Raw genomic sequence first — 27,993 nt, 5'->3', positions numbered from 1 at the left:
TAGTTCACAAATGGTATATTTTATATATACAGATGATTAAGAGTAAAAAATGAATACAATCAGTCAGTGGGCAATAGGCATAGATTTCTCAAGAAGGATAGCAGCCTCCATTCATAGCAGGCTACCAACTTTTAAAATGTTAGCTTTTAAGCGATTTAATAGTGGCCCTTTTCACATCTGGGTTTGTTCTAGGCCTTTCCCTCTTTCTTCCTCTTGAAGTTTCAACCAACTCCAGTCCAGAGCCTAAAAACAAAACAAGTGCTTATTAAGACACCTCATTCATAAAAACTGTGTGACTTCCTGTCCAATTTCCTCCAAAGTATTTTTCAGCTCAGGTTAGATCCTCTCTTGTGTGACTATAAGCTAGTCTAAATAACAGTGCTTTCTCGCTGGCTAGAAACAAGCTATTGGTGCTATCATATGGGGAAGGCCACCTACCTTTCAACCATCTAACATCAGGTCTCTGAGAGAGGGGCAATGCCACCCACTGTCAAACTGACCTGCAGGGACTGTACTGGCAAAGCATCAGTCTCTCTGCTCCCCTTGCCCCAGTGACTTTACAACAGAAAACGTAAGATGTTACCATAAAGCTGTGCTCTTGATCCTTTATTGTGTGGTGCATCACATTCTCTAGCTGATTGCAGAGACTTCGAGATTCCATCAGTAAATCCTCACTAAAACAAATCAGAGAAGATTTTTAAGAATATCACAACAAAAGGATAAAGGAGGTCCATTTTTTCATCACAGCATACTTTTGCCAGGATTAGCAGAGCTGCTTCATGCCTTCACTAGGCTAGTGGGAACCTATTTTTGTTGTTTTGTTTTTAAAAAGTGAATCATAAACTGCTTTAACTGCCCTTAGTTTGCTGTGTGACTAAAGGGGTGTTCTTCAAAGGAAGTGTAAAGCTTGCTCCCTTTGGCTGAATTTGTGAGAACAGATAATAAAAAGGATAACTAGTGATACAGTGCATGTTTTAAAAATAATTCATTCCTTGCTTGAAAAAAAGCATGTACATTGCAATGCTGAACAGAGGAATGAATCTGTCTGTCTTTGAGAATGTTATTGGAAGCCAGTAAAGTATTTCCTTGTGAAGTCAGCCAGCTCCAACCAAGCATGCTACCAGTCACACACCTTTCTTCTGTCCTGAGTATCCATCACTGGTATCAAGGTAACCTGTGACGAGTATTGCCTACGATTTACAGCACATATGTAACATACAAAAATGCAACACAGGAACTTTAGACACATTTGTAAGATGACATAGTCTATGCATGCGCAAGGAAAACAGCAAAGGAAAGTATTACCCAGTTCAACTAACTGCAGACAAAAGGGTAATGCAGAACAGGTACCTTCAATCATTTCAGACCCAGTACCCACTTTTAATCCAAACATGCAGTTGGGGATCCAATTCTTACTCTTCTACCATATATTTGCATGGGGCTGTTGCCCTTGTTATGACTCACTGTGGATAATAATAATAATAATTTATTTTTATACCCCGCCCATCTGGCTGGGTTTCCCCAGCCACTCTGGACGGCTTCCAACAGAATATTAAAATACAATAGTCTATTAAACATTAAAAGCTTCCCTAAACAGATGTCTTCTAAAAGTCTGGTAGTTGTTTTTCTCTGATATCTGGTGGGAGGGCGTTCCACCGGGCGGGAGCCACCACTGAGAAAGCCCTCTGCCTGGTTCCCTGTAGCTTTGCTTCTTGCAGTGAGGGAACCGCCAGAAGGCCCTCGGCGCTGGACCTCAGTGTTCGGGCTGAACAATGGGGGTGGAGACGCTCCTTCAGGTATACAGGACCGAGGCCGTTTAGGGCTTTAAAGGTCAGCACCAACACTTTGAATTGTCCTCGGAAACATACTGGGAGCCAATGTAGGTCTTTCAAGACTGGTGTTATGTGGTCTCTGTGGCTGCTCCCAGTCACCAGTCTAGCTGCTGCATTCTGGATCAGGCCGTGACACACTAGTGGTCCCAAACCACCTGCTGAAGACCAGTGCAGAGGTAACCAATAACTATGAGAGCAAACCATTGCCTTAAATATTACCTTTTAATCCCAGGATCCTGTAAATTACTGTGCAGGGCTGGAACCTGCAATGAGAGTTGACCAGGATTACTAAGGCGTGATGCGCTTATGCTGTCTGGGCTCCCACTGACAGGCCCACGCACCTTGCTCTGCAGGAGAGGAAGAACACAGATCAAGCTTTCTACATGCAATATGAAGAAATACACTATTTTCATTTAAAGGCATTGCTGCCAGTGACTGACAAACAGCTGTCAGGATCCCTGAAGAATATCAGTAATCCAAAGTTCACAATGCAGGGGGCAGCAACAGGAAAGGACGGGGCATGCTCTAGGGTTATACACTCAGTTAATGTGAGGCCCAACAAGTCTGGCCTAGAGCCCTCAGAATTTGTGAAGCCCACTGGTTTCTTAGCAGACAAGATGATGGGGAAAGGGTTCTCAGAAGATTTTGAGAGATGGGAGGGAGCCATGGGCACAGTTCATGCTACTTGATCTTCGCCAGATGGAGAAGAATCTGATGTTCCTAACCAGAAAAATATCAGTTACAGATAGGTAGCCGTGTTGGTCTGCCATAGTCAAAATAAAAAAATTCCTTCCAGTAGCACCTTAAAGACCAACTAAGTTAGTTCTTGGTATGAGCTTTCGTGTGCATGCACACTTCTTCAGATACACTGAAACAGAAGTTGCCAGATCCTGCAAGACAGACCCAAAAAAGAAAATAACAGAACACCTCTAGTCATCACATACAGCTCCCAAGTTAAAACAGTACAACGCATCATCAGAGACCTACAACCTCTCCTGGACAATGACAGTTCTCTTTCTCAAGCTCTGGGAGCAAGACCTTTCATTGCCTACAGACAGCCACCCAATCTTAAACAACTCCTAACCCACAATAATACTACAACCAGACTTAACACGGACACTGGCACCAGAGCCTGCAATAAACCCAGATGCCAACTTTGCTGCCACATACACCCGGACAACACCATTACTGGCCCCAACAACATCACACATACCATCTCGTGCCTATTTAATTGCTCATCGTCTAATATTGTGTATGCCATCAAATGCCAACAGTGTCCTTCAGCTCTCTATATTGGACAAACAGGCCAAACCTTACGCCAAAGAATAAACGGTCATAAATCAGACATCAAGAATCACAAAACAGAGAAACCAGTAGGAGAACACTTCAATCTCCCAGGACATTCTATACAAGATCTCAAAGTAGCTGTTTTACTACAAAGGAATTTCAGAAACAGACTGGAAAGAGAAGCTGCTGAATTGCAACTCATTACCAAACTTAAAACCATGGAGAGACCTGGTCTCAACAGAGACATTGGATTCTTATCTCATTATACATGACTAGCCATTTTTCACCTTCTCACCCCTTGCCTTTTCCTGTAAGACCTATTGCAGTCATCAACAGGCTCATCTCAGCTATCTGCCAATCACCCATTCCCACCACCCTTCTGAGTAATACCCCTCCCCACCTTCTCACTATATAGAAGGATCTGGCAACTTCTGTTTCAGTGTATCTGAAGAAGTGTGCATGCACACGAAAGCTCATACCCAGAAAAATATCTTCCACTTTACTCACACAGGCAATTTTCAACAGGTTCCACAGCTCTTTCTGCCGTTTATCCTGAAGCTCAACAACCATTTTCTCATCCTCATTCATCAGGCTCATCACCTCATCCACTTTAGGAAATAACTCCAGTGCCTTTTGCTTGCAGACAACTGTTTTACTGTAAAGAAGAGATAGCCTTCTAATCACGTGTCATCAGCTCTACTAGCACAAGGAGAGGGGGAGAGACAGAGAACTCTGAGAGGTGTGGGACAATGGCAGAGTTCCACTAAACAGCATTCCCCCACTTCAACTTTATTCCCAGTAACCAGGACAACCTCACTACAGTGGGTCTTTGGGTGTCCTACCTGAGCTGAGCATAAAGGAGGCCGACTTTCTTTTCAAAGGTCTGGATTGCTTGCAGAAGTAGCCTCACGACTTCTTGGCTGTCTCCGCTAGTCCTTTGGTCTAGACAAAAAGTACGCAGAATCAAGTGGCATGTTAGGCAGAGGGTGGGGGCAGGGGCGAGAAAGCTCCTAAAAGACATAAGAAAGGAAGCAGCCCCCATTACTGTTGGGCAAGAGGCAAAGGAATTAAAACCCTTGAACAGCTTCCGCAAGATTGGATCTATTCTAGTATAAATTAATACCCCTCTCTGGATTTGGCATCACTGCCACTAATGCAGATTAAAATCACCGCTCTATATCTGGCGGCATTCTTCAACATTGCTCAGTAAAACTTGGAGCCAACTGGTAACAGCTAGTTCAGCAGAGTGAAATGTGAATGGAATACCAAATGCTGTTGAAGTGGCTGCCAGAACGCAAATCACTGCTCTTTAGTATTCATCCCCCACCATGTCCACAAAAAAGTGGGGCAAAAGCATGTTAAGGGGTAACAATCTTCTCATTATTAGTAACGCACTATTCTGTGTTGTGTTTTGTACTACAGAAGTCTCAAAGGAGACGGGTGGGGGATGTTGATGCTAAAAGAACTGGGATTGTAAACATCCATCTCCACAGCACTGTCAAGGAGCACAAGGTTGGGGAAATGGTGAGATGAGAAAGCAGTGCTAGCACATGGTCTTGCGGCAATTCCTCTCCTGTGCCCAGCTGTAGTCAGTTTCCTTTGGAACAGATCATGCGGCAACAAGATTCCTTTGCTACAAAGGCTTTTTTTACCTCTTGGCTTTTCTCTCAGTCTCTGGTACAAGTCCTTTGCTTGTCCCTCTCTATAAAAGAAACAGGAAAGACAAATTTTCTCCAGCACTTGTGAGTGTAGAAGCAAGCCCACCCCACCCAACACCATGTTCAGACCAACTGAGTGCTCAGCATGGTTCACGACCTGCATGGCTTTGGGCAAAAATTGCTCTCTTAGCCTGTTACCCTTCTGTAAGAAGTGAGAATCCTAGGGACTTACACACATTACAATTGGTAAAGCACTTTTAAGTTGCAATGATAACTTCGAGCGTATCCCCTGTACAGCTTGCCCTTCTCTCCCGTAAATCCCATTTGGCTACAGTTCAATGCTCCACTTATTTAAATTATTTACAAAATAAAATTACTATAAAAATATCATTTAACAACTTACAAGAACAAACAGAATACTAACAACATAACTACATCTGCCTTTCTTTTGACATGATTTTCCTCAGTGCCTCTCCTGCCCCCCTTTTCTAGTACTCCTCTCTTACTGACAATGGCACTCTTCAGTATGGAGAGGGAGGGGGGAACAAGGAGCAACTCAAATCCTGTGCCATATGATCTTGCAGCCTCTCAGTGGAGTAAGTGCTGTTCATCTGCCAGTTTAGATTTAATCTCAAGGATTAAATCCGAAGGATTAACAAGACCCAGAAGATTCTTAATCTAAAATGCAAATTTCCTTAGCCAGCTCAAGGTTCAGCTATACATTTCTTAGAATAGTGGAAAACCTATCCCTTGACATTGCCATTCCAAGTGACCAGCAGGATGCTCTTTGATTGCTCCCCCTGCACACACGTGACTAGAAAGACTAGACAAGAAGAAAGGTTCTGGCCAGTCATCTTCATGATATGCTGTTGCTGGTTTTTTGGTGCATGGAGCTTTAACCCACCTGCAGCCTGAAATGGTAGAGTTCAGGTGAGACTCTGCTGAATGTATACAATGGAGGGAGAGAGATTAGATTAGCCTCCCCCAGCCTGTTGCCTTCCAGATTTGGATGAGTTGCACCAGCCTTTTCAACCTGGCCATGTTATGTGTTGGCGTGCATAACCTCCTTTGAGCCGCATGACAGCAGTAGGCGTGGGTACCACCCACATTTGTAGGGCACACCCCCCCAAAAAAAATCTGCTGATCCCTGTGGATCAGATGAGCAGGTGAAAGTGATGGCCCCTCCCAGCTCAACAAATGGCTGCTCTGATGGCTGTGGAAGGGGCAATTTGCCTCCCATAGTCATCAGGCTACTGGGGCCTGGGCAGGGCAGAGAGGTTTAAGCTGTGCCACCCACTCCAGCATGGTGTGTACCTTAATTTTTCTTTTCTGCCACCACCGACAAAATTGGTGGAGTCTTGATGGGCAGGAGGCATAAACATTTGCTTGTGGGGCTGGATCAGACCTGGCTGGGTTGGCTATAAGTGCAACCTAGAGAAAGGTAAGCACCAAAAAAACTAAAAATCAATGTTTTTTAATAGGTATATTTAAGTGCTGTGCCACTGGATTCAGTGACTTAGGTGTGCCTAACTTTCTAAGTTTCCTATGCTGTCCTTTAAATATAGGGCAACCCAAATAAAAGCTATCATGTCTGACGTGTTACACATGCATACCTGACCTCTTCCGAGGGTACATGTCTATCAAACAAAGAAGTTGTGATTTTATGCTGCCCCAGGATGATGGATACTGGAGAGAATGGTATTTAGGAAAGGGCTAAAACAACCAAAGGCACTACAAGCAACTACTTACAGGGCATCCAGAGAGCTCCCTTGTTTCGGGCCCTGTGGGATTCTCTGCAGGTCCACAATGTCTGTCTGTAGGGCCATCGTCTTCTTCACCAGCTGCTCAACTTCTTCCTCCTTGGGAGGCAGAGGAGGGGACAAGGAAAGGACAGCAAACCAGGAATGGTTTGGTCATGTTGCAAGACATTATTTCCAGTAGCTTAGGCTGCAGGTAACCCAACTCTTTCCAGCCAGTCTCAATCCCAGGCTCGCAATGAGACGTGGCATCATGCCCAAGGAAGCTGGAGGAAATGCCCTTTTAATACCAGGCACCTGCGCTCTGCCTTCTGCCATTGACTCAAAATTCACAGCCAGAGCTGGTGTTGTGAGGGGCTTGCAGTCTTGAGCCCACCTGATGACTCCTCGAGAGCAGCTTATACCGATCTGGCACCCTCCAGATATTTTGGGCTACAACTGCCATCAGCCCCAGCCATGACAGCCATGCTATTGGGGGTTGATGGGAATTGTAGTCCAAAACACCTGGCGGGTGCCAGGTTAGTGATGGCTGCCTAAGATCCATCCAGGGGAAACAAATTTCAAAGCCAACCAACCAAGTGAAACAAACAAATATACAGATGTTTTGTTGCCACACTGTTAGCTTTTGGACAACACACTGGAAGGTATAATTTTCAGAGCCTTTTGACAATACTTGAAGTTTTACCTCTGAAGCCAGCAAGACAGACAATGGTGTTGGCATAATTCTAGTACCTAAACCTAGCACTTCTCACCTGTGTGCTCCTCTTGCAAAAGCACAGCAGGTGCTGACAAGGAGGAAATTTGCATTCTGGCCTTCCTCTTACGGCTTGCCCTCTGCAAAGAGGCTCATCTGGCCTCCACATTAAGATCTTTAAGATGCCAGGCTCATGATTTGGAATGTTGTTTAAGGTCTTATTGCTGTTGGGTATCTTTTTAGCCAGATCAGTTTTGATTGTGATTGTGAATATTATTTGGACTTAGCTGTTTGTTTCAAAAGTCTCTCTAAATACCTTACCAGAAAAAGAGCCAAAAAGAATATATCACAACCATCACAATGGCCCATAAAAAGACCTAGCCAAACTTCTGCAGCTTGGGGGATGTGACTGAACTAATTCTAATGATTATTTTAAGTGGTTTGGCTGAAAGAGTTACATTTTTATATTGCTCATTTTTAACAGATAACAGTTTTTTAACAGTTTATTCATTGCTTTCCCTGTTAAGTCACTTGGAGACTAATAAGCTCCGTAACGCAGTCCTAGTAAGTGGCCTTTGGTAAGCCCTCACTCTCAGCTTCAGCTCTCCATCAACAATATGGGTGCAATACTAGCCTGTCTTACAGGGCTGGTACAAGGACACCAAGACAAGGTTTTTTAGAGATACTTGGAACACTTTAAAGCAGGGGTGAGGAGACATCAGGCTTGGGGATCCACTTTGCTTGTTACTAGAACACCAAGATCCACCACCCAGAACCTGATGCAAAAGATGCACAATGAAGAGAATTCTTAGCTCAGGAATTTACTGTATGTTCCAGAACAGGATGGAGCTCCCAGTCTATACTGCCTGCTATCTACACTGTGGATGGCAGTGACTCTTGAGGGTTTGGGACAGGGTTCTCTGCCAGCCCTAGCCAGAGGTGCTATTCGAGATTGAATCTGAACCTTTGGCATGCAAAAGAGATCCTCTACCATTGAGCTCCAGGGACGCGGGTGGCGCTGTGGGTAAAACCTCAGTGCCTAGGACTTACCGATCGTCAGGTCGGCGGTTCGAATCCCCGCGGCGGGGTGCGCTCCTGTCGCTCGGTCCCAGCGCCTGCCAACCTAGCAGTTCGAAAGCACCCCCGGGTGCAAGTATATAAATAGGGACCGCTTACTAGCGGGAAGGTAAACGGTGTTTCTGTGTGCTGCGCTGGCTCACCAGATGCAGCTTGTCACGCTGGCCACGTGACCTGGAAGTGTCTTCGGACAGCACTGGCCCCCAGCCTCTTAAGCGAGATGGGCACGCAACCCCAGAGTCGGACACGACTGGCCCGTACGGGCAGGGGTACCTTTACCTTTTACCATTGAGCTCCAGCCCCTTCCCAAGCTATTTTCATATTAAAGCTGCTTGCCTCAAAAGGTTTTCATTTCAGCAGTATAATTTAGGACAGGTAGGGGAGAGTCATTTTGCTGCTGCCATGGTTAAGCAACTGAGAGTCAGAAATGCGTTCTGGTTTACTACAAATCACTCATAGAGATCTAGCCTCTGCCCACCTCTGCTCTCAAGTACTTGTTATTGTTTATTGTTACTGGGTCCTCTTAGCCTTTCTCCTCCTGTGACCACACAACTCTGTTAATCTCCAGCTAATTTTCTACCCCTTGCCCACAAGCTCTGAAAGAAACAAGGAACATCTTGGGTTTATTTCTCGTCCATTAATCTGCTGCTTCCCAAAGTCCAACAATTCAGACAGGATTGCCAAGAAATTGATCCCAGCCTGGTAACTCTAAGCATCCTGTAAGAGAGCAAGGCAAAACACTCATCTAAGCAAAACAAAAGATAAAAAAGTCCAAGCCTACCCGCCCACAGAGCTCCACCGTCTGCTCCATTTCCTTCCATGCAAGCAGCAGTTTCTCAGAAGCTGTAAAAAGAAAAGAGCTCAGCAAAAGTATCCCTTTGAGCCTTCTCAAGGAGTCACCATAAACATTAGATGCTGTGGCTGGTGAAAACCAAGTCTGATGGGGGAAGATGGGAATTTAGGGCAGGGCTGAGGCAAGGCATGGTTTACTGAAAAGAGGCACTACATTGCAGAACAACTCATTTTTACAGGAACCCTTTTCCAAACTGAGCTAGGACTGAAGGGGTCTGTTGCTGTTCACACTGAGGAGGAGGTGATTAGAGAGCTCTGACATGCAATATAATAAAGGTGGGAAGTCCAAGATCAAAGGCCGTCCTGGAAGTCAACAGGAAGCCTTTGAGGCACCACAGACAAAAGAAAAGCTTGTGAAAGCAGGAGCTGTCCAAGAGTATTCAGATTCTCATCAGACATTGAAAATGGGGTGGGAGCACATGGGGCACAACTTCTGTCCCTGCAGGGCATGCGGGGGGGGGGGGGGGAGAGCAGGCCAGGAACCGCTTTCCTCAACCAACGCCAAGCTATGCAATAATACAGATAAGAAGATAAACATAATTTCTTAAGCGTATAAAGCAAATAAGCACTATTAAAATTCTGTTGTTTGTTTAAGTTCTCTCTCCCTCCAAGAATTCCCTGCACAAAAATATCCTGGCAGATGAAGAAGGAGAAGTTTAGCCTAACCTGCTGTCACCCAGCCCGTGCTTTCTGGCCTGGGGAAGGATTGAGACTTGCAATCATTTCTTAGCAGTCTCTGGTGGTCCAGTCAAGGAAGAAGTGCAAAATGTGATACTGTAGGGAGTGTGACCTGGCATCAGGGCAAACAAAACCCAGGGAAGAGGTCTGTCCTAGCAACTGCTTTCCTATCATTAAAAACAGCCAAACTCACTGATTCCAAATTCAGTTTGCTCATTGTACTTCTCCAAGTCAATCTGGATACTGGCTTTGAAGAAGTCCAGCTTTGCCTTCAGCTGCTGCGATAGGGAGGCCATCGTGTTCTTCATCTTGGAAAGGGTACTGTTGTGGCGCAGAAGGTTCCTCCTACAAAGCCAGGCAGAAAGAGAGAGAAAGAGTTGCCCCCTTGGAGGCCCAGCTGGCCAGCCCTTGTCTGCTCCCCTTGGCTTGGGCTCCACAGCCATCAGCCCCACCCAGTGTCAGCACATTGACATGGCGCACCTTTTAACCCATAGTTCTTTCTCAGTCTCAAAGACAGTATTGTAAATTTATACGACTGTCTATCTATAAATATTCCTGGGGTGGCTTGCTAACACTGCAGCGTATAATAATATAAACCAACAAAAAGCAATAAAAAACCAGCCAAGAAAAAAAACAATAGAGACAGCATCAAACATTTACAGTCCGGATTAAACTAAAAATGCAAAAAGCTTTGGTCAATAAAACCTTGGCACAGAAAAAGCCAAAGAGGAGCCAAGCAGGAGCCTATTTCATATAACCTGTATTTAGAGTGGCAGGCAATCCACACAGCTGGGGTACACAAATGTGGTTACTGAGGGCAAAAAATTAGCCCCTTGGTAATTTCCGTGTTTCTCCTTTCCTTTTTAAAGCAAGGCTTCCAGCCCCAAGAACTCCCTCTTGGGGAGCCCTCTTGAAGTTTCAGAAGGCAGGCCTTCCGGCCACAGCCCCAGACTCTCTGCACCCTCTCACCCTGGGCTGGCATAAGAAAAATCAATTGGCCAAATAAATATAATGCACATTTGCAGAAATGTCCAAGGCTTTGGAACAGAAGCGTCTCTGGGCACAGAACAGGGAACATTTCCTTTGTGGTGCAGACTTCACTTAGGCTGCTCATAGAACAGGCCAGCGAGGTCTGAGCCCAGTGGACAGAACTGGCAGCCCCAAAGGTAGCAGGATCCCATCACGCACATGGCTGCCCGCTGCCCGTGCTGGAGCTGGTGGAAGTCCTCATTCAGTCTTCGGATGGTATGCCAGACCTGGCCCCACACTTTGCGCAGCTGGAGGAAGGAGAGGTTCTTCTTTGGATCTTGGACTGCAGAAGAAAGAAGAGAAGGATCGACAGGGAAGAGGGACACAAGTGGGAAAACCCAAACCCACAGTTAGGATTTTGCATGCTTTACATGCCAAGTGCTGGTTTCTACAAAATTAGAATATGTCTGGACTTTTTCAGGCTATCCCAGGACTTGACTGGTCTCTTAATTAGCTGGATGCTACAAAAAGCTCTCTCAGGAGCCAAGTCCCGCAACCAGCAAGCCAAAACTACTCCCTGACTTGTCTCTTTCAGCCCCTGCCTGCACGGTGAAACCGAATAATTAATCTAGTCAATCATAGGTGTGGGTTCTACCGCTGCCACAGACATCAGTGGCAAAAATATCCACCTGTTGGCTCATCTCCCAGGAAATGCAGACACAACCAATGAATGAGAGAGCATCCGTTGTCTGTGTCTTACACGGTCCACCTGCCTGTCATCACACAACTTACAAGTGTCCATTAGGTTTTGAGATAACGTATTTTTCGCTCCATAAGACGCACTTTTTCCCTCCTAAAAAGTAAGGGGAAATGTGTGTGCGTCTAATGGAGCGAATGCAGGGGGGAGGCAGGCAGGAAAAGCCCCCAAGAGCTGCACACAAGCTCCATGCGGCTTTTGCAGGCTTTTCCCCAGGAGGGAGAAGGGACTGACTGGCCGCGCAAAAGCTGCACGCTCTTTAAAGGGGCTCCGCGGCTTCAGCTGGCTTTTCTATGAGGTGGGGGAATTCCCCCACCTCATAGAAAAGCCCGCAGGAGCCGTGCACCCTTTAAAGAGCGCACCACTCTTGGGGGCTTTTCCCCGAGGAGGGCAGCGTCAGTCCCTTCTCCCTCCTCATAGAAAAGCCCGCAGGAGCCGTGAGTTCCTTAAAGGATGTGTGGCTCCTGTGGGCCTTTGTGGGAGGTAGGGAATGCTCCCAGAGCTTATCAGGGCTGGCAGAGGAAGCCCGGGCTTTCCCCTCCAGTCCCGACCAGCTCTAGGAGAAGCAGACAGGCTGTGCTACCCCAGAAGCCAGAACAGCTAGAGAGAGCGCTGCTCAGTGCTCCCTCTAGCTGTTTAGCTTCTGCCTTCATCCCGCTGCCCTGCGGAGGAGGAGGAGTTTGGATTTGATATCCCGCTTTATCACTACCCAAAGGAGTCTCAAAGCGGCTAACATTCTCCTTTCCCTTCCTGCCCCACAACAAACACTCTGTGAGGTGAGTGAGGCTGAGAGACTTCAGAGAAGTGTGACTGGCCCAAGGTCACCCAGCAGCTGCATGTGGAGGAGCGGAGACGCGAACCCGGTTCATCAGATTACGAGACTACCGCTATTAACCACTACACCACACTGGCTCTCAAAGGAGGCTTTGCGCGGCTATCCCTGGCTTTTGCGGGAGGCGGGGGAAGGGACAGAGTGCGGCTCTGTCCCTTCCCCCACCTCCCGCAAAAGCCCCCAAGAGCCGCGCTCCCTTTAAAGAGGAGTGTGTGTGTGTGTGTGTGTGTGTGTGTGTGGCTCTTGGGGCTTTTCCCTGAGGAGGGAGATGGGCTGCCCTCCTCCCTCCTCGGGGAAAAGCCCCCAAGAGCCGCACACAGGCTCCACATGTCTCGTGAAAGGGAGCGCTGAGCAGAGTCTGCTCAGTGCTCCCTTTAAATAATATTTTTTTTCTTGAATTCCCCCTCTAAAAACTAGGTGCGCCTTATGGAGCGAAAAATATGGTAACTAACTTTGTCTACACAGGCAAGGAATTCCAAAAGCTCCTTATCTTGCCAGCATTTCCTGACTCTTTCAGTTCATTCCAACTTCTGCAGTAAAAACATTAGGGGCTGAATTAATTTGTTATTTCAGTCTTACTGATCAACATAAACGATGTTTCAAAAAACCAAGCTGAGCTTGGGGCTCACATCCGTCATGGGTCTGTGCGCTTTAGAATAATTCACTCCTTGGCTTGGGGAGTGGAAGACTCAGCTTCAAATTCCCGCTTAGCCAGGAAGATCATTGGTGGCTTTGGGCAAGCCAATCCTCCTTAGGCTAAACTAGCTCACCAGGTAGCCAAGAAAATATACAAAAATATATTTCCTATGATGAAAAGCGTGTAATACAGAAATTGTGGAATGACACATCTAGAGGCTGCCACCGTGTCGCCTTGTGTTCAGTGTGGTATGTATTCTGCAATCCATGTATGTACAGACACCTGAATTGTCATCGTATGGTGTCCCGAGTTCTTAAAAAAAATAAATAAATAAGTAAGTCCCTAGCCCAAAGGTTGCAGAGATAAGCTTGAAAGTGTGTCGGCAAAACCAGGAAGAATCTCACCAGCCAGAGAAGACCTCGGCTGCATGAGGACTTCTGGTGGCTGGAGGCTCACTGCCCCTCCTCAGTCATGCCACGTAAGGAAATATAAAACTATATGCTGGAAGTTTTTATGCCATAAATTGTTATTTTATGATACTTCATTTTCAACTGTATTTTATCATTTTATGTTGTACCCAGAAGAGAGAATGATATATTGGGCAGCTTTTTATAAATATAGCAAATAAAACAAGGTGCTTAATTTGTACATGTTACACGTTTCTTGGGGCAGAATTTGGATTATTATTTTTGTAAGCACAGAGCACACATATATTTCCAATCAGTCACAAAGGCAGCAAGTATTCCTCACTATCTATTCACCTGAAAACAATTAATCCTCTCACACACACCCCCAAGTAGCACTAAACACAGAAAAGGGTCTTACGAATACTGTTAATGCTTTCTGGATGAGGTCGGGGAGAGATCTGAGGCCTGTACGTAATTTTTCGGTTGTCGAACAGGAAGAAGAGGCCTGTGTCAGCAACTGTGGCATCATTTAGCTGCAAGGAAAAGAAGCACGAATCCCTTATTGTGGGGCCTATTACTTGGAAACACCTCCTACGATCATGCCCTATCCAAAGGACTAAGAGCGGCCAACAGAAATAGGATATTAATAGCTAGTTCTCCAAAGGAGTCACTCAAAGTCATTCTACCAAGTGTTCTATCTCAAAGAAGTAACATTATGTAGGGGAAAGATGCAGTGTTTTTAATACAATGAGAAAATTAGTACCTCATTCGTTGCTACACAAGTCCTGTTCCTCATCCCTCAAGCCTCTTCTCTTTCCCTTGTTATCTTTCCTTGAGTGGTTTCCTTTGCTCACAAATTTACTCTCAACCAAACCATCTCCCACAAAAAGGGGAATCCATTCCCCTGCTTCTGCACTCCCCATCCCTTTAAAACAATGACAATTGCTTCCAAGGCTTTGTAGTTAAGGTAAAGGACAAAATTGAAATTTCACTAGCTGGGAGTATTACAAAAGCAACAGGAGCTACCGTAATTTGGTACCCATGGGTGAAAATGTTATTGGACACACCTTGATGTCAGCCAGATACTGAGTGGCTGGTTTCTCAGAAAATAATGCCAACCCTCCTTCCTGAAGCAGCTCCTGCTCCTGCTCTGGGATGCCAGTATCTGCCTGGATCTTGGCTTTCACACTCTGCAAGGTCTCGTCCTCTGCCAGAGGATACACGTGCACAGTGCCCGTTACCATGTCTAGGATCTGCACCAGCTGCAAAAGAAAAAAAACCCCAAAACAGAGAGAAACTGGAACCAGTACAGGACACATCCCAACTTGCTCCAGTTTGAGAATTTGTCCAGAAATAAAGGCCACCAATAGAAAGACCACCCTCTCTGCCAGAGTAAGAGAAAGGATAATCGGCAGGGGTAAATTCTGCTTCAGAGCAATTCAGATTCTGGGACTCCATGCAGAGGGAATGTTTTTGGCCCAAACAAGCCATTCTGAGGCGGTGCAACCAGATGGAGACCATATATTAATCCAGGTGACCAGTTTCTCTCCCTTTCTCTGCATCAGCCAGAAAACTAAATGTATCTTTGGACACTAAGTGGCTTATAGGGAAATTTCAAACCTACTTCAGCAAAGCTGTGAAACTGCCACTAAAATGTTTTCACACTTATCTATATTTAAATATTTGTCATGCCTCTTTCCAAAGAAAATCTCTGATAAACGTATTGCACAGTAAAAGCAAAAACAAACCTAATATTTGATACATTACTCTGTAATATAATATACTGAATACAGTAATGCAACTCTCTCAACAAATACATTTTTAAAAGTTAATAAAAACTTGTCAGTTTAGCTAATTGGTGGCACTGAGTAAATAAAAATATCATTACCTTTCAGAAAAACAGAAAATACGTACACATATAATTTATTTATTTACTGTATCAAGCTCACACCAAGTGACGTAGATAATAAGAGAGCTCCAGGCAGAATTTTAAACACTGAAATGGATACAGACAAAAATAAGGCATGAGGGAAACTGATTCACCAAAATTTTGTGAAGGAAAGGCAAGAGTAAAACGAAAAGCTTTTAGGGCCTCCCTGAATGCCAACACTGAAGGAGCCAAATGAATATTAAGTGGAATAAAGTTCTGCCAGGCCATGACCTTGTCTTGGGTGCTCACCAACCAGCCAAATGGATGTCACCAGCAGAGAGACAAGAAGGACCTCAAGCACAGACTTTGATTATGGGGTTTTATAGGAGTGGGAATTCTTTCGGTAATTCAGCTCTAAACCATTTATGGCCTTAAATGTTAACACCAGCTCTTCAAATTGAGCTTGGGAGTGCAGCAACAGCCAGTGCAACTGGCACGAAAGTGGTGCCATGTGTCCAGAACTCCTGGTGCCCATTTTGCAGCAAGAGACGTTTCTGTATCACAACTGCTTCAATAAGTCACTTTAGATTATTCCCTATTTTTTGCAATGTCACATCTAAAGGAAATAAAGCAAAATCTACAGGCACCCCCCCATTAATAACACTTACTTTTAAATTCAAGATATCATCCAAAGCCTTGAAACAACCATTGGGGCCATATGTGGGGTCGGTGCCTCTCTGCCGCGCATGCCATTGGAGCATCAGCTGCAGCCATTTCTCCAGCCGCTCAGCCAAAACACTGAAGGAACGCAGGAAAAAGAAAGCACTGGAATGAAGAAAATGCTGAGGTGGGGGTGCAGGGGGGTGATTCAAACATCTTTTCTGCAGAGAAGAGTCCTAAAAGTTATGTTTAAGGGACATAACATATTCTGCAGACTTGCTATTCTATCTCCATGGTTCCATTCACGGTCCCCTTAACAACAGGATGGATCCCATGTGATTCCCGCCTCCCCAATTCCCTCAAATTAACTAGTAAGCTTTTGGGGGCAGGGATCCTTTCCCCCTACAAATGTTATCCAAAAAATGAAGGCATGCATTGATGGTGGTATGTTTTAATTATAATTGTTGTTGGTTGCTGCATAAATTGCTAGATGTGGGGCTTGGAGCAAGGAAAACCCAAGTTAAAACCTCTGCTTAGCTACAAGGCTCAATGGATGGCCTTGGACAAAACATTTACTCACCTAACATGCCCCACAGGGAACAGAACCTCACCCTGAGCCACTTAGAGGGAGGGCAAGACTGAACTACAATAAATAAGCCAACTCTTCTTCCTATCGTATCTCCTCTCAGTCTCCTCTTTTCCAGGCTGAACATACCCAGCTCCTTCAACAGTTCTTCATAAGGCTTGGTTTCCAGACCCTTGATCATCTTGGTCGCCTTCCTCTGCACATGGCTCCAGCTTGTCAACATCCTTCTTAAACTGTGGTGCCCAGAACTGGACACAGGATTCCAGGGTTGGGCAAGTGGGACTATTACTTCCCTTGATCTGGACACTAGACTTCTGTATAGAATAGCATTCGCCTTTTTTGGCTCTAAATACATTCCTCAAGTCCTGGTTGACCAGTCATAAAATAAGCAGTGGAAGTTTCTTAACAACAACTCATTTGCATAAATTGCTGTCAGTTCATAACTGTGATTTGAGAGTTGCAGAACCAGAAACAAGGAAAGTCCCAGCCAGCCTGCAAAATGGGCAACCGAGTTTTTATTGAGGTGTCAGTCGTTCCTTACCAGTTCAGATTGTTGGGGTGTGGCAGCTTGCTAGAAAATTTCACTTCTCCTGACAAGTCTTCATAGACAACAATATCCAGCTCACTTTTCTGCCGGACTTTTGCATGCCTAAGAAGAAGCACACATTGGGCTGGTTCAGACTTTAGCTTACCCTTATATCTGCACCAAGGCCTTTTGCTACAGCAGAGGAAGAATTTAGGAGCTTTCGGTTCCATTTTAAATTAATCACAGCTTGCAGTGTCATCCAAACCCACACAAATTGGTTAACTGAAACATGCCAACATCAAACCAGAGTTTATGAGGATGGCTTACCTCAACCAGCCATACTAAACATTAACCAATTTGCCTGGAAGAAAAGGCAAGCTGCGGTGAAGCTAAAATGGAAGCAGAAGCTTTCAGACTGCCCCTTGTGGCCACTCCAGAGGAAATGGGAGGGAGTGGAAGAGCCCAGAGCTCACCAAGCCCTTTCTGGTCACGCTAAGCCATACCTTGACCGCAGAAGTCCAAGCAGTGGTGTCTTCCAGTTTGGATCACTACAGGGCACTCTATGCAGTGATGAGGAAGCTGCAGTTATTTCAGAATGCTGCGGCACAATTGTTAACAGGAACGAGGCCTTGCCAAAATAGTACAGCTCTGCTCAGAAGTCTGCACTGAGTGCCCATTTGCGACTGGGCCAAGTTCAATGTGTCACTCTTAGAATATAAAGCCCTTAACAGCTCGGCACCCGTTTACTCGTGGGATTGCCTGACCCTTCATGTGCCCACTTGACTGCTCTGATCTGCAGAACTAGCACTGCTGCAACTACCAAATAATATCCGTTCCGCTTTTTAGTGTGGCAGCACTTGAGAGTCTGCCGCTCCTTGCCTCCTGGCACCAGGCGCGTGTCTTCACTGCACTTCTTCCAGCACCTGCTTCAAACATTTTTTTCATCAAGCCATCCAGACACGTAAAAGCTACATGTGTTTTAATCTGTTTTTAGCTTACTGTTGATTTTCAGTAGTTCTGAATGTTTTCTAAATATCTATTTTCAACGGTCTTTTATTGACAATTGCGATGTTTTATTTTTTGGAAACCACTTCGAGGTTTTGTTACAATCAAACAGTCTGTGCGTTAATGAAATAAATACATCTAAACACACTCATTACCACACAGAGAATTGTCTCTGAGGACTGTGTCTAAGAACTGGAGGAAAAGTTCTCTCCGTCTGAAGCCGATGGTGCTGTGCAGAAGACCACCTGGCTTGGCACCTGCGACATAATGAACACCCTTCTCTCCAGCCTCTGGAGTAGATTTTCAGCTTAAAAAACTAAGACTGTTCGGATTTTGTTTTGTTTTTAACCAGACACCATATGATTGTACAATTACACATTTAAACCATGGATGGTGGCTATAACTCCCACCAGCTCCTGCCTCCAAGGGCACCTGGAGGGCCACAGTTTAAATCAGAAGTCGCAAATGTAATAGTGAATAAAACCAGTATGGCTAGAAGAAAGAAGACACCCACCAGAGACAGGCAGGATAGCCAAACAGGTGAGGAAATCTTGGTTGCTGCCAAGACATGTTATTTGAAGCTGGAGCCAGGCTCACCTCTCAGGTGCAAAATGTGCCTCTTTTTATACACCGCTATAGAAATTATTAAGTTATTTCTTACAGATCACCCTGATCAGCATTAACTCCTCCTCTCACCTCCCTGCCAAGAAAAATACTAACCGTTGTATTATCAGTTTTCAAGTGAAAAGAACATTTCCTAAGAACCCCACAATGGAGCCAGAGTTACTCACCATTGCACTGGCTGCCAGGAGGGCAGAAACGGTCGGAAGCCTGTGATACATTCAAAGGCCAATGTGCCAAAGCTCCAGTAATCCACAGTCACTGTGTATTTCTGCTGCTCCAGAAGTTCCGGGGCCTGAAACATTGAGAACCAGGAAAAGACTAGCAGTGCAATCCTTTACCCGTCTACTCAGAAGTAAACACCTTTGAGTCCAATGAGACTCACTCCTAGGTGGAATGCAATCCTACACCCCACAAGCTCCCAGCTTCCTAAAAAGGCTCCCTCAAACCAAGGCAGAACTTGAGATATGATCCCTTCCCTCTACTTCCTTAAGACAGACTTTATTTAAAATAGCATTTTAAATAATTTTTAAAACAGTAATGGCCAGGACTAAGGACAGGAAGGGCTCCATAACACAATGTAAATCTGTTGTGGAATTCACTAACACAGGATGCGGCGATAGATACTAGCTTGGACAGATTTTTTTTGTAAGAAACACAAAAAATACTATTCTTCTTATTATTAATTACATTTATATATCACCCTTCATCCAAGGATCACAGTATAAAAATGGGTTCATATCGGTTCAAGGTCTGTCACTGGCTACTGGCCATGAGAGTGAAATGGAACTGCCATGTATAGAGAGGCAATATACCTCCAAGGATCAGATCCTGGGGACAAATAGTACTGAAAGGCCATCACCTCCCTTGTTCCACTTAGAAGTGTCCAGATGGACCCTTGGTCGGACCCAGGAAAACAACATTTTTGCAACTCATTTGAAATGCTTCTTCGGGATACTGGCTTTGGCTTCCTGGTTCCTAACAGCTCAGCTTCCCATCCATTTGCTGCCGCCTTTAATGTGCTGCTTCCACCCCTCCTGCCTAACTGTGTCCTCCTGGGTGCAAGCACACTATTTGCACTTGCAAATCCTTACCAGATACTGCAATGTCCCAACGAAGGAAGTGCAAAGGCTGCCTTGATCCAGCTCTTTGGCATACCCCAAATCAATGATCTTGTGTATTAGCTGAGAGAAAGCAGAGAGGGCAGTTGTGGTAAACAGAACTAGAACCTGAGAGCTTTGGCAAAAAACAACACCCAAAGGGCACAAGCACAGAGTTGGGTCAGCTCTGGACCCAGCACAATATCCCATTCATCCTATCTCTGTGCTTGGAAGAATCGAGGACTGCGAAAGTATTGTTAAGTAGTGTGATCAAGTCTGGAGAGGGTTCCATAAAAACAGCCAGCCCTTCAGAGTGGAAAGGGACTCAGCCCTACAGCCGACAACTTTCCCAAACGGAAAAGCAGGGCCAACCTGCCACAGCCCACCATGTACCAGACCCCATGATTCACACCAGAGTGCCACAACCAGAGAGCAGCTGCGCTGCAAAGGGATGTCTGCACATCAACAAATTCAAAGTGATTTAAGATTGAAAAAGGGACACGACAAGGTTGCCCAATTTCTCCATTGCTTTTTATATCGGTCCTTGAGGTTTTGCTAAACATGATTAGAAAGGACCAAGAGGTTAAAGGTATACAGGTGGGAGCTAAACAGTACAAACTGAAAGCATTTGCTGATGATTTAGTATTGACTTTACAGGAGCCAGAACCTAGTACTAAAAGGGTATTGGAACTGATTCAAGAATTTGGACAGGTTGCAGGTTTCAAGTTGAATAAGATGAAAACCAAGGTTCTAGAGAAAAATTTAACTATGAATGAGAGGGAGAAGTTTCAGGAGACAGGACTAACATTGGTTAAAAAAGTGAAATACTTAGGGGTTAACATGACTGCTAAAAATGTGAACTTATTCAAGGATAATTATGAAAAATGTTGGACTGAAGTGAAAAAGGATTTAGAAGTATGGACAAATTTGAAGTTATCATTGTTAGGCCAAATTGCTGTGATAAAAATGAATGTGCTGCCTAGGATGTTATTTTTGTTCCAAACATTGCAAATTTTGGATAAGATGGATTGTTTCAAGAAGTGGCAGAAGGATATTTCTAGATTTGTTTGGCAGGGCAAGAAGCCTCGAATAAAATTTAAGATATTAACGGATGCTAAAGAAAGAGGTGGATTTGCCCTGCCAGACCTTAAACTTTATTATGAATCAGCTGCTTTTTGCTGGCTGAGAGAATGGCTGCTTCTTGAAAATACTGAAGTGTTGGATTTAGAAGGTTTTAACAATGTATTTGGTTGGCATGCATATATGTGGTACGGTAAGGTAAAAGTACATAAAGCATTTAAAAATCATATTCTTAGAAAAGCATTGTTTAATGTTTGGATAAGATATTTGTTAGGGGGGGAAAACCCAAGATGGTTGTCACCAATGGAAGCGAAGGCACAGAAAAAACTCAATATGGAGGCCAAATGGCCGAAATATTGGGAAATTCTGGAACAAGATGGAGAGAGAATAAAATTGCAGAGCTTTGAAAAATTGAAAAACAAAGTGCGAGATTGGCTCCATTATTATCAAATAATGGAGGCATACAAATTGGACAAAAAAGTTGGTTTCCAGGTGGAAAAATCAAAATTGGAAACAGAATTGTTAGATCCAAAAACCAAGAATTTGTCAAGAATGTATAACTTGCTGTTGAAATGGAACACTCAGGATGAAACGGTGAAATCAGCTATGATTAAATGGGCACAAGATGTTGGACATAACATAATGATGGCTGACTGGGAACGGTTATGGACCACAGGTATGAAATTTACGGCATGTAATGCCCTAAGAGAAAATTTAATGAAAACGATTTACAGGTGGTACATGACACCAGTTAAGCTTGAAAAAATCTATCATTTGCCCGATAATAAATGTTGGAAATGTAAAGAAATTGAAGGTACATTCTTTCACCTTTGGTGGACGTGCCCAAAGATTAAGACATTCTGGGAGATGATATATAATGAAATGAAAAAGGTATTTAAATATACATTCCTTAAGAAACCAGAGGCCTTTCTCCTGGGCATGGTCGGCCAATTGGTGTTAAAGAAGGATAGAACTTTTTTTATGTATGCAACAACAGTAGCAAGAATACTCATCGCGAAATATTGGAAGACACAAGATTTACCCACCAGGGAAGAATGGCAGATGAAGTTGATGGACTACATGGAATTGGCAGAAATGACTGGCAGAATCCGAGACCAGGGGGAAGAGTCGGTGGAAGAAGACTGGAAAAAGTTTAAAGACTATTTACAGAAATACTGTAAAATTAATGCATGTTAGAAAAATGTTGGAATGGAGTTATATGGCTTTAGTAGAAATGTTACAAGGAATTAAGTATAAATAGATTAATAGAGCTTTAAAGGGAAAAATGTGGTTAGAATGTGTTAAGACAATTATAGGATAGAAAACAGAGGAAGATGGAAAGGAATTGCTGAAACAATTAACAGAAGTGGAATACAAAAAGGGAGGTGTGAGGAGGTCGAGGAAATAAGGGAAAGAAAGATAAGATGTTGAAATTGGATTGTGTTTTAAATGGTTTTTGTTTTGTTTTCTTTTCTTTTTTGTATTGTATTGTATGTTTTTTCTTTTTTGGTGTTTTGTAGTGTTGTGTTTAATTTGTTGGAAAACTAATAAATATTATTTTAAAAAAACAACAAATTCAAAGTGATTTGAGCAAGACCACCAGAACATGCTGCAGGAAAGCAACTCACATCACTACAAACCTCCAGCCAGTTTAGTCCTTTCTTTTATAAGTAACTATGCTAGATCAGAATCTTAGCCGAAGGAGACCCAACCCCTGTTCACGGAGTCTTCTCAAACAGCGCCTTTGGCAGGAGGGATACAACTCTGCCCAGCACCCTGCGTTAGTGGTGACAGGTGGGGAAGCTTAGCAGAAGAGCATCACCCACCCTCTCTTTTCCTTGTTGAAGGACAATGTTTTCCGGTTTCAGGTCTCTATGGATGATCCTGTTCTCGTGAAGGTATCTGAGAGCAGAGGCTGAGACGGAAGGGGGGTGGAGAAAGAGGGAAAGAGACAGGAATGTATTGTCATCACCAAAATCTATCCGTATTAATCAATTAGTGCATTCTGTTGTTAACGCAGAAAAGCAGCAACAGCACTGTAAAGGCTTAGAGCCAGTGCCAGATTTACGTATAAGCTAAACAAGCTATAGCTTAGGGCCCCACTCTCTTGGAGGCCCCCAAAAAATTAAAGGGGAAAAAACCTGGATGTGCATTTCTAAAATATAAGGTAAAAAACAAATAAAATAAGACCTACATACAGCAACAGTGGCAGGTCCATAAATTACCATATATCATATATTCAACACAAAAAACAGCGACAATTTGTTTTTGACAAAGGGCAGCTGGACATATCAAGGGCCCCATCAAACCTAAATCTGGCCCTGCTCAGAGCACCACAAGTGCAGCGTCTGTCATTAGAAGCAGAGCAGCAGAATTCGCGTGTAGCAGCCAGAACACACAAGCACAAGGGCCATCCAGACCAGCTGCTAGAGCACATTTCTCCTGAGAATCTGTTTTGCCCTGCCCTGATTTCTAACTCCTACTCTTGCCAAGGGATAATAAAGCCCTTGCATGTATGAGAACATACCTTTTTTGATAAGGACATATTCAAAAGATGAGATAGTACCCGAGACATAAAATATGATAGGGATCTGCAACCACACCACCCGGGGGCACCAAATCCTCATTGAAATGAGGAGTTCTTGCAAACACCTGTTCATTTCAGTGCTCTTGTTCCCTGACAGGTGTCTGCATCTCACTATGCTGTCCTTAAGGTAAAGGGACCCCTGACCATTAGGTCCAGTTGTGACCGACTGGCTGAGGGAGCCAGTGTACAGCTTCCGGGTCATGCGGCCAGCATGACTAAGCCGCTTCTGGAGAACCAGAGCAGCGCACGGAAATGCCGTTTACCTTCCCGCCAGAGCGGTACCTATTCTCTACTTGCACTTTGACGTGTTTTCGAACTGCTAGGTTGGCAGGAGCAGAGACTGAGCAACGGGAGCTCACCCCGTTGCGGGGATTCGAACCGCCGACCTTCTGATCGGCAAGTCCTAGGGTCTGTGGTTTAGCCCACAGAGCCACCCACGTCCCGATATGCTGTCCTTAATTCCACTCAAAACCCACCGTCTGAGGCTCCTTACCTCCCCACAAAGCCATCTCTGGTCACTTACCAATGTCTGACAGCAAGATAAGGATAGCTCTTTCCCGCAGGCCACAGCAGTTCTCAAGCTGGTTCAGGTGCTGAAAGGTGTAACGAGAGGACATGAGAAAGGTTTCTGTCGAGCTTCCATATGTATTAACCATTATGTGGTTAAGCGGTTAAAAAAAACCCCAACTTAGACTGAGTTTTAGCACACACAAAAAACTTAAAACAAATCCTTATTTCTTGATGAATAGCCTTTGGACTACAATGTAACCTAAACAGAAATTCTCTTTAGAGAAATTTTCCTCGAAAAGCATTTTATTTTAAAAAAAACTGATTTAAATCAAGAAAATCTGATTTAAATAAAAAAATCCATTTTAAAAAAATTTCTTGAAAAATTTATTGATTTTTATCCACCCTGATGGGGATTGTACTTGAGGCCTTGGGATTATCAGCACCATGCTCTAGCCAACTGAGCTATCCTGAAGGCACAGTATCTCCACATCAGGGAAAAGAACACACTTTTCAAAGTAGCTTTCCACAGAGAAATTGATACAGTGGAACTTTCACTCATGCTATCCTCCACCTGCATTCTTAAATAATGTAAGTAGAATAATATAAATTTAGACATTTAGGATTTTAATGCAACAAATAACATATTTGCCTCTTTCCCCATAAGAACACAAGAGCAGTCCTTCTGGCATCCTGTTTTCCCCAGTTTCTCTACCCTCCTGCAGAAACCAACCACATATTTCTAGCAACCTTCTCTGGGAGCAAGACGGCAACTGCAGCAGGAAGGTATTCAAGCAGAATTCACAAAAAATGTCCTGCTGGATCAGGCAGACGGCCCATTTGGGCCAGCCTTCTGTTCTCCTGCGGCTGCCAACCAAATGCCTCTAGAAGCTTCTAGAAGCTGGACCTGAGCGCAGCAGCAGCAGCAGCTCCCCCCACTTGTGATTCCCAGGAATGTTCAGGGCCTCCTGCTTCCTCCCTACAGTGGAGGAAGTCTTGACCACCTGCCTCTCCACTATCTAGGCCTCAATGGGCATTCAAGCATAAAACAGCACCAACACTCTATCTCTGCTCTCAAGGGCTTTGGAACTAGCCTGTCACTTGCTGCCTGCAGATACTCGTACCTTGTATGTAAGCTTAATAATAAATATCTCTTAAATGATAACTTCAGAAGAAACCACTAATGGGTGGCACATTATTTGAGAAGAATGAAGCTCCTCCCTCTGTGCCACAAACTCAGGCAAAGCCCTCACTATGACTGGGAATACAGAGCAGCCGTTTGATTAAACCCAGTCCATTTTCTCAGTCTCCCCCCCTTTCCCCCAAAGCACAGGACACCCCTCACTCACCCTCCTGAGATCTCCTCCCTGGCAGTACTCCATAGCCAGCAATGGCAAGTCATTCAGGGCAAGGTTTTGCATCCCTTCTGGGACATCCCGGGCAGCCACCACATTGGGGTGGTTTAGCCTGAGGAGAAGAAAACACAGTAAGATCTCAGGTGGATCTATCACTTTACCTTTAAGCAGTGGCTTTCTAACTTTCTGAGAAACACTTTCTACATTGGCCTGTCTTGCTATGCAATTCCTGAATGTCCACCACAAAACGTTTGAGTGTAGAAACAGATTCTGGAGCATATTCTTCAGAACAGGTCATCCTGTTGGGCCCAACAATCCCCCCCAGGTGAACTGACAGGGTGCTCTAAAACATTCTCCTGGAGCTTCATGTTGCAGGAGGTGGGTTTTTTTTTTAGCTTTTTAAAATCAATGTCCTTACCATTCTCATCAAGACAAAAACATGAAAGAAGATTCTGCATATTAAACTCTTTGGCGGAAGCATCGTGCTGAGCAGAGTCCCACTGGGGCCTGCTGCCACTGTCAGTCAGCTGACTGGTACTGGCAGCAAACGTCACTTGCCACTTTAAGGCTCCTGGCTGTCCTTTGCAGTGTCTCTACCTGTGCTTCCCTTAATGCCACATATGGCTTGGGCAGGTGGGCACAGTTTGGGGGAAATGGCCTTGTGGACCAGACTGGGACCTGTGCAGGGCCTGATTTGGCCTGTGGACCAGAAGTTCCCCATCCTCACCTGGAAAACCAAAGCCTGGCTTAATGCTGCAACATCTTCCTACTCTTCTGTTCTCAAGATGGGGCAAACTAAAAGATAACTCTGTAAATAAACAGGATTAAAATCCTGGTGCTAAATGCATTTACTAGAAGGTAAAGTTCACTGCCCATGATATTTACACAAGCCACACATTTTCCAATACTGCTCACCGCTTCATGATTTGTATTTCTAAGCACCATCTTTCTCTGTTGCGTGGGCTGAGCTCCTGACGACACTGTTTGATAGCAATTTCTTCCCCACTCTCCTGTTAAAAAAAGGGGAGTTTATTCATGTGAACCAAGTGCTCTGACCTTCAAACTCTCAGAACCCTGACAGTGTTAGTACTGCTGCAGATGCTGCAAAATTCCTATGCCATTGTTATATGAATCTGAGAAGAAGAAGAAGAAGAAGAAGAAGAGGAGGAGGAGTTTGGATTTGATATCCCGCCTTTCACTCCCTTTAAGGAGTCTCAAAGCGGCTAGCATTCTCCTTTCCCTTCCTCCCCCACAACAAACCCTCTGCGAGGTGAGTGGGGCTGAGAGACTTCAGAGAAGTGTGACTGGCCCAAGGTCACCCAGCAGCTGCATGTGGAGGAGCGGAGACGCGAACCAGGTTCCCCAGATTACGGTCTATCACTCTCAACCACTACACCACACTGGCTCTCTGAGGAGAAAACCAAGTGCAGACTCTATCAGGATTATTTTACAAATGGCCCTTTTGTTGCATATGCACACACACACACACAAGTTACTGAAGCCAATCTACTCAGTAATAAATCTGCCAACTGTTGGTCAATTTACTAACTTGCCCTGTTTCAGAAGCCAGTGCTGGAGCAGTTATTGCAGAGATAACAGAACACGGACTCAGAGCAGTTAGGAAAGAGCCAGCAGCACTGGACATTGTTGGCACAGAGCTATGTGTGGAATGAGCACAGAGGTGTGTGAATCTGTAAATGAGGGTGGTATGCTCCCTGCACGTCCTTTGGTAACCCCACGCATAGAAGTGACACCCCTTATTATGTGTGGCGAGTGGCTTTCGCTCAGTGGTGCAGCAGCTGCTTTGCATGCAGAATGTCCCTGGTTTGATCCCCGGCATCTCCAGACAGTGCTGGTCTCCAAGCCTGAAGAGCGGCTGCCACTCAAGTGTCCACAGAGCCAGGCAGACCAATACTCCGACTTGGTGCAGGGCAGCTTCCTATGTTTTATGTACCATCTATCTGCAGCCGGGGTTTTTTTTATTAAAAAATCCTATGTGGAACTACCTTGCAGGTAGAAATGTTGCCATGTGAAAGATCTCCCCAAACTCCAAGAGTCCACACATTCAGGATCCACACTGCTGTTTTAGGTGAAAGGGGATCCTGGATGTCTTGGCGCAACTGGAGGCAAATGGCGCCTTCAAGTGCCACCTGCCCAGGACATAATTGTGGGTGGCACATCGGGCCAAGCTGCCTCTTTTTAATGCATGCCTGGAGTTTCCCGAGGTGCCTCCTGCCCGGGGGGGGGGGGGAGACTGCCACGGAAACCAAGCGGGAGGCAGGCGAGGCGGCGGAGCCAAGGCTTCTCCTTCGCCTTCCGCGGGGCTGTTTCTAAAGGCGGACCCGGACGCGGCCGCCGGACTCCAGACGCGGATCCCGGAGGCCTCCGAGGCGCCCCTTCTGCGTGCCGCAGGCCCGAGAGCCGCGCGCGGGGTACACGTGTGCGTGTGAATGCGTGGGCGCCTCTCCCCCTCACCTGGTTCCGCCAGCGGAGGACGTTGCCGAAGCCTCCGGTGCCCAGGCGCTCGCGCATCTCCCAGGGTCCGCAGCTGCCCGGGGGCTGCAGAGGCGGCGCCATGGCCCAGGCCTCCCTCCTTCCCGCCGGCCTTCCTCCTCGGCCCCGCCGCGGCTTCCGCCTTGGCAGAGAGGCGCCAGGAGGC

The 27,993-nt window shown here is 45.2% G+C and overlaps 1 protein-coding gene and 1 long non-coding RNA gene across 4 annotated transcripts; one reads left to right on the top strand and one right to left on the bottom strand.

The window, feature by feature from the left end:
* Nucleotides 1–27,993, bottom strand: IKBKB (inhibitor of nuclear factor kappa B kinase subunit beta). 3 transcript variants are annotated; one of them, XM_083514225.1, is made up of 21 exons: nt 27,810–27,993; nt 26,250–26,344; nt 25,329–25,446; nt 23,996–24,065; nt 22,712–22,800; nt 19,800–19,889; nt 18,876–19,000; nt 17,095–17,202; nt 15,976–16,105; nt 14,505–14,699; nt 13,856–13,970; nt 11,024–11,147; nt 10,029–10,180; nt 9,087–9,148; nt 6,527–6,636; nt 4,772–4,821; nt 3,962–4,061; nt 3,627–3,774; nt 2,052–2,179; nt 584–674; nt 1–243 (listed from the first exon to the last, which is right to left on the bottom strand). In XM_083514225.1, exons 1-21 carry the CDS (start codon nt 27,909–27,911, stop codon nt 172–174), a joined length of 2,274 nt encoding a protein of 757 aa, XP_083370351.1. In that variant the 5' UTR covers nt 27,912–27,993; the 3' UTR covers nt 1–171. The 3 variants fall into 3 exon arrangements, with proteins under 3 accessions (XP_083370351.1, XP_083370352.1, XP_083370350.1); XM_083514226.1 differs by having other exon boundaries at nt 2,052–2,095; nt 27,810–27,983; XM_083514224.1 differs by having other exon boundaries at nt 214–674; nt 27,810–27,984.
* On the top strand, nt 6,643–10,038 carry LOC310711998. The gene is made up of 2 exons (XR_014528711.1): nt 6,643–8,680; nt 9,770–10,038. It is a non-coding gene; the product is annotated as an uncharacterized lncRNA (long non-coding RNA).

The sequence above is a fragment of the Podarcis liolepis genome (genome assembly GCF_965112155.1).
Source record: "Podarcis liolepis genome assembly, chromosome: 7".
NCBI lineage: Eukaryota > Metazoa > Chordata > Lepidosauria > Squamata > Lacertidae > Podarcis > Podarcis liolepis.
The sequence above is the reverse complement of the archived record's forward strand: the minus strand, read 5'-3'. Positions and strand labels throughout refer to the sequence as shown.